General features: G+C 37.9%; 1 protein-coding gene and 1 pseudogene across 1 annotated transcript; one reads left to right on the forward strand and one right to left on the reverse strand.

Moving 5' to 3' along the window:
• Window positions 1-1,556: 1,556 nt before the first annotated feature.
• Window positions 1,557-2,492, forward strand: LOC142174293 (uncharacterized). Its single transcript, XM_075240078.1, has one exon. It carries the CDS (start codon window positions 1,557-1,559, stop codon window positions 2,490-2,492), a length of 936 nt encoding a protein of 311 aa, XP_075096179.1.
• A 2,291-nt stretch (window positions 2,493-4,783) lies between these two features.
• Window positions 4,784-11,684, reverse strand: LOC107777376 (late blight resistance protein R1-A-like; annotated as a pseudogene).
• Between the last annotated feature and the right edge of the window lie 394 nt (window positions 11,685-12,078).

Here is a 12,078-nt window from a genome sequence, read left to right on the forward strand (position 1 = left end):
TCTATCAGACCACCAGGCTGATTTCCATAGCACCACCCAGAAACACTGTGGAAAATCTCCCATATGCACAAGTAGTTAAGGAGAGTAAATGGCAGTCCAATACACTTCGAGAGGCAAGGATCAACACGAACAATGGGAAAATCTCTGTTATGGAACCTACTGGAGGAGAGGACACAGGCCTACTAAAAAGATGCATTATCGGGTCTTTTGGGAAAGAAATCAATGAGAGACCCACTTTAGCAGACATAAGGCGATGGGCGAGTGCTTCATGGAACAAAGCATACAGAGTTAATATATATGAAATGATAGGAAACATGTTTCTTTTCGAATTTCCAAACAGATTCATGGCAGAGCAGATTGTGCAAGGAGAATGGAGATGGAAAAAATTCAAGCTTCATTTGGAATGGTGGAATCATAATGCCGGTTGCATTCCAAACTCACAAATTGAGGAAACATGCTGGATTAGAGCCATGGGGATTCCTTTACATCTATGGTCACAAAAGATCTTCAAAGAAATAGGAGATCTCTGCGGGGGATGGTTAGCTACAGAAGAAGAAACTGATCTCAAAAACCATCTTAAGTGGGCAAGAATCAAAATTGCTGGTGATGGCAGAAAGACTCCCAATGAGGTGGGGATTGAAAGAAATGGTACCAAATTTTTCATCCCAATCTGGGCTGAAAGAAAGACACGGTATGAGCTGAACACTGGTAAAGGAAAGGCAAATGGACAATTTACACAAGGTTCAACCTCGATGAATCAGAGCAGTAAAGTGTCAAAAGACAAGCTGAAATCCTATGACCCCGATATGGCTGCGCAAGTCATTTTTAATGACCTCTCGTGTGAGATATCTGATGATACTGGGCTGAAGCCTTATATTGAGGAAATGGGAGGACCCTCTTACTCGGGGGCAAAAGAGTCCTCTCCAGGGGACCAAATCCTTAATGTGAATCTAGAAAGTATGCAAAAGGAAACAATTACCAGTTGCAATCAGCCAGAAGGTGGAGCAGTTTTGCCAAGATTGGAACAGAAGGAAGGGGAGCGAAGCATAAACTCAGAGATGGGGAATGATCAGGTGGGAAGTACTGTGGAACACCTAAAGCAACTTAGCTCTATTCAAGAGTGGGAAATCGAGGAGGTGAATCCTATAGCGGTTCAGCAAGCACATTCCATCACTGGATAAAGACATGGATGCAACAATATGGGTCCATCAAAATATGATCAAATTGGGGAAAATGTTTGGAGTAGATTTTCAAGGACATGAAGAAGAAGCACTGGAGTTGCTAATGCAAATTGACAGCTGCAGAAAGGTAAGAAGGGTGGAGACAGAGTCGGAGGTGAAGAAACAAAGATTCAAAGGATCACTGGAATTAAAAGGGTTAACTACTTTCGATGTCAAATTCAAGAGTGATGGGAAAAGGAGTAGGGGAAGAGATCTATCAATCATTTCTATATGATTATAAAAGTAATTTCCTGGAATTTAAGGGGTTTAAACGATAAGAAGAAAAGGGAGATAATAAAAAGTCAAGTGCAGAATTGGAGGGCAGACATTATTTGCATGCAAGAAACAAAAGTCGAGGGGGATATCGAGGAAATAGTCAGGCAAATATGGGGTGGTAGATGGGTGAGGTATGCATGTTTAGAAGCTAGCGGCACGAGAGGGGGGATTTTGTTGTTATGGGATTGCAGAGTATGGAAAGGGGAGGTGTTACAGACTGGTGCATACACTTTGACGTGCAAGTTTGACGCTCTTCTACAGAACTTTCAATGTCACATAACAGGAGTGTATGCTCCAAATTGTAGAATAGAAAGGAAAAAAGTATGGAGAGAAATTGGTGCAGTGAGGGGATTGATGGAAGGTCCTTGGGCGGTTTGTGGCGATTTTAACGTTACAAGGTACCCTTCTGAAAAACGGGAATGTTCAAGGAGGTCCAGGGCGATGGTGGAGTTTTCGGATTGTATAGAAGATATGGAGTTGATAGATCTTCGACTTGAAGGAGGAAACTATACTTGGTTCAATCATACAGCGGCGTCAAGAATTGATAGATTTCTCATCTCAGAAGAATGGGATGCAAGGTTCAGAAACATCAAGCAATCTATCCAACAAAGGTTGATTTCGGATCATTCACCTGTGGCTCTAGACTGTGGTGCGTGGGAACAAGCTAAATCATACTTTAAGTTTGAAAATTGGTGGCTGAATGTGGAAGGCTTTGAGGACAGAATTAGAGAGTGGTGGGGATCTTTTGAATTCTCAGGAAGACCTGATTACATTTTAGCTTGCAAGTTAAAAGCTCTCAAGGCCAAGCTAAAAGGATGGAGCAGAAGTTACAAAGGCAATTTGGGAATGCAGAAATCAAAATTGCTAAGTAAACTAGCAGATTTTGAGACAACGCAACAACTAAGAGCGTTGACAGAGGAGGAATCAGTCAGGAAAGCAGCCACTCTAATGGAGATTGTGGTGCAACTCAAGAATGAAGAATTGGCATGGAGATAAAAATTAAGAGATTTGTGGCTCAAAGAAGGGGATAGGAATATAAAATTTTTCCATCGGACTGCAAATGCACGCAAGAGAAACAACAACATTGACCAAATAATGATTCGACATGAAGTAATCGAGGATCCAGGAAGAATAGAGGACGAGATCATTGAATTCTACAAGGAGCTTTACACAGAACCTGAACAGTGGAGACCAACAGTCAATTTCGAAAATAGTTCAAGCATTTCTGAATCAGAAAGGGAGTCTTTACAGAGTAATTTTGAGGAACAAGAAGTGCTGAGCAGTCTGAAGATGTGTGCAAGTGACAAGGCTCCAGGGCCAGATGGATACACAATGGGTTTTTTCAGAAAGTGCTGGGACATTTTGAAGGAAGATATCATGGCGGCTTTTAACAACTTCCATTCACATGAGATGTTTGAGAAAAGCTTCAATGCAACATATATAGCTTTGATTCCAAAGAAGACGGGTGCGAAAGAATTGAGAGATTTCTGATCGATCAGTCTTATAGGGAGCTTCTACAAACTGCTCGCAAAAGTCTTAACTGAAAGACTTAAGAGGGTGGTTGGGAAAATTGTCGATGCTCAACAAATGGCGTTTATCAAAGGAAGACAAATAATTGATGCAGTGATGATTGCTAATGAAGCTGTGGACTCAAGAATAAAGAAGAAAGAACCTGGAATCTTATGCAAATTGGATATCGAGAAGGCCTATGATCATGTGAACTGGAGCTTCCTACTAAGAATGTTAGAACAAATGGGTTTTGGGCAAAAATGGATTAGATGGATGAAATTTTGCATATCTACTGTGAAATTCTTCATTCTTATAAATGGATGTCCTAAAGGTTATTTTCATTCACATAGAGGTCTCAGACAAGGTGATCCTTTATCTCCTTCCTATTCATCATAGCTATGGAAGGATTGAACAACATGATCAAAACGGCTAAAGTCAGTGGATGGGTTAAAGGCTTTGAGGTAAACAGGAGTGGGGCTAACAATCTAGATATCACACATCTCCAATACGCAGATGATACTCTAGTCTTTTGTGATGCTGAAAAAGAACAACTTAGATTCTTAAGGATCATTTTGGTTTTATTTGAGGGAGTATCAGGATTACACATTAACTGGAGGAAGAGCAATAGTTTTCCCATTAATGAAGTTAACAACATGGGGCAACTGACTCAGATATTGGGAAGAGAAGTTGGGTCCCTACCAACAGTTTACCTCGGGATGCCTCTTGGTGCAAGGTCCAAATCAAAAGAAATCTGGAATTCAGTCATAGAAAAGTGTGAGAAGAAGTTGTCAAGATGGAAATCGCAGTACCTATCATTGGGGGTAGGCTAGTTCTAATCAACTCAGTATTAGACTCTCTACCTACTTACATGATGTCTTTGTTCCCAATTCCAGCAGGCGTTTTACAGAGATTGGACAAACTCCGAAGAACATTCCTTTGGCAAGGCAATAAGGAGAAAAAGGTCTTCCATTTAGTCAATTGGAAGATGCTAACAATGGAGAAAAAACAAGGTGGAATGGGGATAAGGAATTTGAAGAACCAAAGCAAGGCTCTCAGAATTAAATGGTTATGGAAGTACTCTAAAGAACCCCAATCTTTATGGTCCTAAGTGATCAAAGCAAAGTATGGTGAAGAAAGCAACTGGGTGTCAAAAAAAGTCAGAACATCACAGGGAGTAAATGTGTGGAAATCCATCAGAGAACTTTGGCCAATAATGAAGAATCACTCCTCCATAAGAGTGAACAACGGAAGGAACACATCATTTTGGAATGATAACTGGTTAGGAATTGGAAGCTTAAAGGAAAGATACCCAGATATGTTCGGTTTAGCACAAAACCAGCATAAGACAGTAGCTGAAATGAGGAGTTGTCAAGGATGGGAAATAGCTCTAAGAAGGCAGCTGAATGACTAGGAGATAACAAGATTAACTGACCTCTACAAAGAGCTGGAAGCATTTACAGGATTACAAGAAGGTTTGGATTCAATATGGTGGGAGAGGCACAACAGAGGGGTTTACCGAGTGAAGGATGCATATAAGATTTTGAATCATGACAATCAACAGGTAGACACATGGTCTTGGAAACATATATGGAAAACAAAGATTTCATACAAGGTAGCTTGCTTCACTTGGCTACTAGCAAAAGAAGCGGTTTTAACCCAGGATAATCTCATAAAAAGGGGAATATCACTGTGTTCAAGATGTTTTCTGTGTAGGGAGAGTGCAGAGACTGTCAACCATTTGTTTCTACATTGCAAGATTACAGACCATCTATGGAAAATCTTTATTAATCTTAGGGGTATTTCATGGTCAATGCCATACAGGATTAAAGATGTCATTTATAGTTGGGAAGAAGCTGGAGCTGAAGCAACTAGCAGAGATAGATGGAGGACTGTTCCGGCATGTATTTGGTGGACAGTCTGGAGGGAAAGGAACACTAGATGTTTTGAAGACAGAAGCAATCCACTGCAGAAGATCAAACTCAATTGTATTCTTCTATTTTGTTTTTGGTGCAAACAGATGTACACAGAAGATACATTGACAATCATAGACATACTAGGATCCTGCTAGGTTTTAAATTAGAATATCTTCAAATTCTCTCTATGTAAATTTGGTTTTCAGTGCAACCTATGTACTGATTTTTATAATATATACAATAGTTACCAATTCAAAAAAAAAATTAGCTCAATCGGGAAACAATCAACATTAACAGTGCCCTCCAAATCCAAGACTTTCAGAAACTTGAAATTGTGAAATATGCGTGAAATTGTCAAATGGAGTAAGGTATCTTTTCTGAAAAGTATAGAGCCAACAAGTGAGCAAGACGAGCTCCATTTTTCAAGAGTACCCACATCACTAAAGGCCAAGCGACCATGAGCATGCTGCTTGTAAGAGTAAATACAGGAAGAAGGATTGGCATTCTGATCCCTGTGGAAATATAATTAGATAAATCATAACATTGATTTTCAAATATAACTTGAATATTATATCACTGTGAATATTTAAACTAGTAAATCATAACATTAATTTCCAAATGTAACGCGAAATACTTGATTAATTGAACAAATAAAGTACCACTAATTGGTACAGTATATATTACCATTTTATCCACTGTAGAAAATTCTCTTCCGTTGCTCTTATCTTGCAGAACTCGAGCAATACATCATGAATCCGACATGCTTCAACTTTACCATCTAAACTGGCCCTCTCAGCAATCATCACTAGATTTCTTCCAATAAGATTCTCCAAGTAACCTGCTGCTATATCCTCCAAATTCTTGCCTTCGCAACTTTTAATAAATGCTTCTGATATCCATAACCTTGTTAACTTTGAAACGTCAAATCACTTTATCCTCTAAAAATGCTCCAAAATAAAGGAAGCAAGGCTTAAGATGAAAGGGTAAATCCTGATAACTTTGTTCTACAATAGCTTTTGAATCACTGCGTATGTGGGAACTTAATGTCGCAGCCACTTCTTTCCAACTCTCTTCTTTCTTCTCCATCTTTGACAGAATACCAGCCATCAAAACAACTGAAAGAGGCAGCCCTCCACACTTTTTTGCTATTTCTTGCCTAACTTCTTCAAAGGGAAGGGGGCAGCTTTCTTCAGCAAACAATTTATTTTCTAGTAAATTCCAACTTTCATCATCGCTAAACATACGAAGAGGAATGGGTTTACTAACAGATGTAGCATAATTGGCAACTTCAAAATGTCGAGTTGTTAGAATGATTCTGCTTCCATTTTTGGCATCATGAAAGCAAGGCCTTAAATCATCCCATGCACTAGCTTCCCACACGTCATCAACAAGGATAAGGTATCTTTTGGGTAGTAAAGTTCTACGAAGCTCATCAGCTAATTCATTAGTAGACTTGTTTTCATATTTAGAGTCCTCGCCAATAGCATCACATAGAATGGCTAGTAATAAATTCCGAAATGTATATACTTGAGACACACAACATTGTGCACGAATATCAAAGTGAGAGATAATTGACTTGTCATAATAGAGTTTGCAGGCTAAAGTTGTCTTACCCAGACCAGGCATGCCTACGATTGAGATAACATCCAGCTGTTTAGGTTCTTTGATTAGTCGTCTTCTCAATTCTTGTATCACGTCTCCAAATCCATCAGCTATGCTTTGATTCCATGCCAATTGTGATGATGTATGAACAGTGGAAGTATCAATGGTATCATGTGCCATTGCTTTTCTGGAATCTCTGCTACCTCTGCTTTGATACGAGTTATCTCCTCTATGATATCTAGGAGCTTATGCTTGAGACACCAGTGAGGTACTTCTTTGCTTATACAAGCTGCGTCAACTACATATTCCACCTCATATGCTTTGCTAATCAATTGTGTAGCACAAACTTGAAGTGTCTTGAACCTATGGTGTTGCTCTTCTGCAACAGCTTTTAGAAAAGGTTGCAAGCTCTCAAGCTCCTTCTGAATAATTTGAAGTTGGTTCTTGATGAAAACAAGTGAATTTGCATAACGGCCTTGGAACTCCTTTAGGTTATTTAAAAAAAAATCAACATAGCCTAGTCCATGAATCCTTCGCAAGTTAGGAAATGCCTTTCGAACGATGAGGTAGATCATTGACTTGATAGGCACAATGTTGCTCGGAAGATCAAGGTTAAGTGCTCGGTTGATATCCTCCAACATTGTGTCTTCCTTCTCCCCCTTGATATCATATAATGAGTAAATTAGAAATCCGGCATCAACAATAACAGTGTCCATATCTTGAAGACAAAAATCAAGATTTACTGTTGGCAGATGGATGAGAATGTCTCTTAAGTTGCTGAGTATCTCCTGAAGGATTGCCATTTGATCATTCAAAACAAATACCTGACAAGCATTACTACTAGTTGGTAGCTCCACCAAATCGTGCGCAAGAGTCTCAACAAAGCCACTGTCAGCTGCATGCTTGTTTTGAATGTTGGGATGCATTTCTGATTGTATTGCCGACTTCAAATCTTGCAGGACATCAATATAGATTTTGCGGATGCCTGGCTGAATGGGCTTAATCTTCATTTGCATGAGATCAGAAAGCAAAGCATTCATTTCACTTGGAGCCAAGTCTTGATCATTTCTATTGCCACGGCTAGCCAAATACAACCATACAACGATTGCTGTGTGGCCAGCCACTATTAAAACGTGACTAAAGAAAGTATGTCGGCTTTGAGGCTCTATGCATTTGATTGAAACAAAGTAGACGAAAAATCTCAGTAACTTCAACTCCTTTAAAATCTCTTTAATTTGGTCCTTGGGTTCCGGAACATAAAGTAGGGAACTAGGATCATCAGTCTGCACTAGATCACCAAGAATCTCAACAACTGCATCAACAAATTCGAGTATAATTTTGGAAGTAGCAGCACCGTCCTTGTTGGCTGAAGGCCATAATGACGTTTCCTGAAAAGAATATTTAGCTCTGATGTCCAACTTGGTTATCCAAATCTTGTTTTTCACCTGAGAGATTAAGGGATCAAATTTTGTTTTTGGATATGGATCCTTGTAGATCTCGTTGAGGTCAACTATAACATCATCAAACAGAGTTTGCACTTCCTGTGTGACATCTTGCATGCCGCATTCATAGTTAAAACTCTGCAATCTGGGAAAAATATCAAGGAATTTGAATTCCCTTTTAAGGAACTTGATTTCTTCAATTGCAATACCCGGCGACAAGAGGAAGCCCCAATGTCTTTCAATGGCTTGCAGACGTTCAAGGGGATGAATTTTCTTTACAAACATATATTGGTCTGAAGACATCTCTACTTTTATTTTTAAGAAGTTGTGATAACAGAAACTATTGTAAACTAAAATTGCAAGGGAAAGAAGAAGAAGAGTAGCTGAGGTACAAATCAAACGTTTGAAACAACCTCTAAAAGTTTCTTTCTTCTCTTTGGTTTCCACTTAATCATAGTTTTTATATTTAGGAATTAAATGTTTCAACCTGCCATTATATTTATTTTCTTCAACTAAACCAAAGGTCAACCCTGTATGCATGTGCACTAGATTCCTTTTCCCTTTGCACTTATCAATTACTATCCAGTTTAAGGACATTAGACTCTGGATATAGAGCAAAGTCAACTTCTATCATAATAACAAGTCATATCACAAGGGTATAAATCATCATATCACAAAGAAATAAATATATCTAACACGAAATAATATACAAATCAATAGATCTGAATAATCAAACCAGAAAACATTAAGTAAAAAGTGTTAGAATACATATCCACTTCAACGATCAGATTGACAGATGGAGAAGTGCTTATCAAATGAGAAGAAAAGTTCAAAAATATTAACATATCGCTTGGACATGAGTAGTTTTACACAAAACAACATATAAATTATTAGATCCAAAAAATCACACAAAAATAAGTAGAAGTGTTAGATTACATTTCTACTGACAGATGGAAAAGGTGTTTACTAAATGAGAAGAAAAGTCCACATTAAACACAGCTTATGTAACCATAGTTGTACTTCGACTTTTGGGCGGATACACTTGAGAGTTAACAAAGACAGAAAAGAGATAAGGGAGAAAAATAGTGTTCTGGAGAACCAACAACTTGGAAGGAATGCAATGGAAAATTACAATCTAATCAAAGGTCAAGTTCAAATTAAACCAAAGCTTCACAAACAAACTTCAACATGCCAATGAAGTAACATTATTTGCAAGTAATTTTATCTGCAAGTGAAGTAGTGAAACATACGGTTTAGCTACTCAGCCCAACCTTACTGGTAAAACCACATATAATCTAACTGTACTGAGTTAAGCTCAGTTGGCCATATCCAGTTTCTCTTTTCCTTTTCCTTTGCCCTTTTTATTCCTTCTCTTATATTTTTCTCAAGTTTAACTCGAGCGAAGGATGAATGTTTGCCTACATGACCCACTTAGTTTGTATGCGAACCACCTCTTATACTAAGTTACTTTAATAGCTCTAGACTATGTTATAAATCCATGTTACTCCACAAGGTACAATTTATTCTGTAGAAGATCCTTATTCAACCACTTACTCAATTTAAGGCCCTTCCTCTCATTATTACTTAGATAGACATAGACATAATCATCAAACAAAGCCCAAAGTAAGGAAAGGAAAATTGTTAGCCTACTGAGATTTATGATCAACCCATTAAGGATAAGGATTAGCCAATAACACTGCTTCTCAAAATTACAGACTCTATGAAATGAAACCATAATTGAAACGACTATAGGATGAGTGTGTGCTCAAGGATGAGCGCATAACACTACTTCACACTAGCACAGGCTATATTAAACCACATGTGAAATGACTAGAGTGAGTTTGTGCTCGGCGGATTCACCCACAGATACACACAACACACTTTCCACATATGTTTGGCAAATACCTGAATCAATGCATATAGGTGGTAGCAGGCAAAAAATGAAAGAAAGCTGCAGTTATTTCTGACATAAGATGTTTAAAGGATACTAATAAGAAAAAAATTGTTCTGAGGACATCAGATAAATTATGCTCGGTAAAGAGGTCTAACCTAGTGACAACCCTAGTCACCATCTGCTACTTTTGCTAAATCACAGTAGGCTCATCTTATGGAGGGAAAAACCAAAATGTAGTTCACCTATAAGAAAGTCGGGTTACATTGAATAGTGGCATAACCAAGAAAAGTAATTTCACATTGGAATAAGACCTAGCTCTCCTCTCATCTTTATATCATTTAAGATTAAAATCTTCGAATCATGCCCTAAAGGAAATACGCATTCAAACTTGTTTATAGCCACCATAGGCAAGGCTCAAACAAATTAGAGGGTCCCTGTAAAACACAAAAAGAAATCTTGAGTAAATATTCAACAGAGATAAAGCAATAGATAACAGTAGTGAGAACGAAACATGTAGAGTCTTGGACTATTCCAATAAAAAACCCTTTCTCCAACATTTGATGAAATTATTGGCTTAGCAACCCTTATTCAAATGTTTGATTCATCCCGCAATGCCTCGTCTTAGTTTTGAGTAGGCGGAACTCTGCTGTTTTGGTTCTTCTCCAAAGAGAACCACGATTTCCTATGTCATGCTTTCTATATGTGTTGAAATTCATCATATAACACAAATAGGCTGCATACCAATTACATTTGACTACAAGCAGGTCAGGAGCAAGCGATAAAAAAAAGAGATACAACCTAGTGTAACTCCTTTCAAAGTTGCCCAAGCTTCAATCATTTCACCATCAATATTGAAAGAAAAATGCTGTGATTGTGAAGCTAATTTATTACCTTCATGGTCTCAAACGAAAAAAACAATCCTAGCAGCTCCAATACTGACTGCTCCATCCACATTGATTTTGACTAAGACAACTAAAGGTGGCATCGATTTAGCAAGGGTAGGACCTGCCTAAACGGCATCTAAGTACCCTTGATACATAAAACAGCCTCGTCTGATCATCATAATAAACTCCAGACACAATCATAATCTGCAGAATGGGGACAAAATCACATCTTTTTCAACAACACAATCCAGCCGAAACTTCACAAGAAATAACTGCTCAAAAAACAAATGTAAAGGAAACAATGTGGAAAATTGCATGCTAACAAACACTTCAGGCATCACGGCTTGTATAATAGGCAATTAGGCAACAATGAAATTAAGTAGACTAAATTGTCAGATAAAACTAAGTACAATTTCTGTGCTGACCCGGATACCGTGCGGCAAGGCTTCGCGAATATTCGGCAGGGCAACTCTTTTCCTCCCAAATGAGGTAGTTTTGACAAGCCCTAATCCCACACACATTTCTCCCCAATGCCATTTTCTTCACAGAAAATCCAACTGCAAGATCTGATATTAACTTTTCCACAATACCAGGGATTCCTGGCTTCCTGTAAATGTTTTTAGATTGACAAAATATTGAGCATTACTCCACTCTTCGGCTTCTTTAGCTTCATTTCTATAGTTGTAAGAACGAAATTACAACAACAACTACTACTACTACTACAGCTTATTATCAAACAAGTTAACGTCAGCTATATCAATCCGACCATGTATCTTCATTTAAAATCTTCTTGACTAAGAATGAAATTTACAGTACAAAAGAAGAATGGGGTTTGCAAATAAGAATATACTTGTATTTGCTAAAAATGGCATTTGAGGTTTAATATTAATCTACTTCTCTGAGGACCTTGAACCCAGAATTAATTTTGTGTAATCACTTCAACTTGTGTTACTATTATATTATATGGCTTTTATTAAAAAATGTAGCTCGAACTAATAATATAAAACAATAACATAGTAACCTTATTTCATCAAGTGTTCAAATGTACCCCATATCACATCTCATGCCTCTATTTATGCTATTATATAAAAGGTTACAAAATGATTGTCTTAAACATGGCATTAACAATTGATATCTGATAATAGGCTATAATTACGTATTTTAGTCGCTTATTACGCTCAAATTTACTGCACTTTAGTTGAGTTTGCGTTTTAATCGTTAGTGTTTTGCACTAATTATGTGTTTTATGCCTTGTAGGAGTGATTCCGAGCTATATAGATATTATGGAATGAATTCAAGTGATTTGAAGCTTTGAAGTCGGAGTAAAAGCCCAAGGAA

The sequence above is a fragment of the Nicotiana tabacum genome, chromosome 20, assembly GCF_000715075.1.
Source record: "Nicotiana tabacum cultivar K326 chromosome 20, ASM71507v2, whole genome shotgun sequence".
In the NCBI taxonomy this organism is placed as follows: domain Eukaryota; kingdom Viridiplantae; phylum Streptophyta; class Magnoliopsida; order Solanales; family Solanaceae; genus Nicotiana; species Nicotiana tabacum.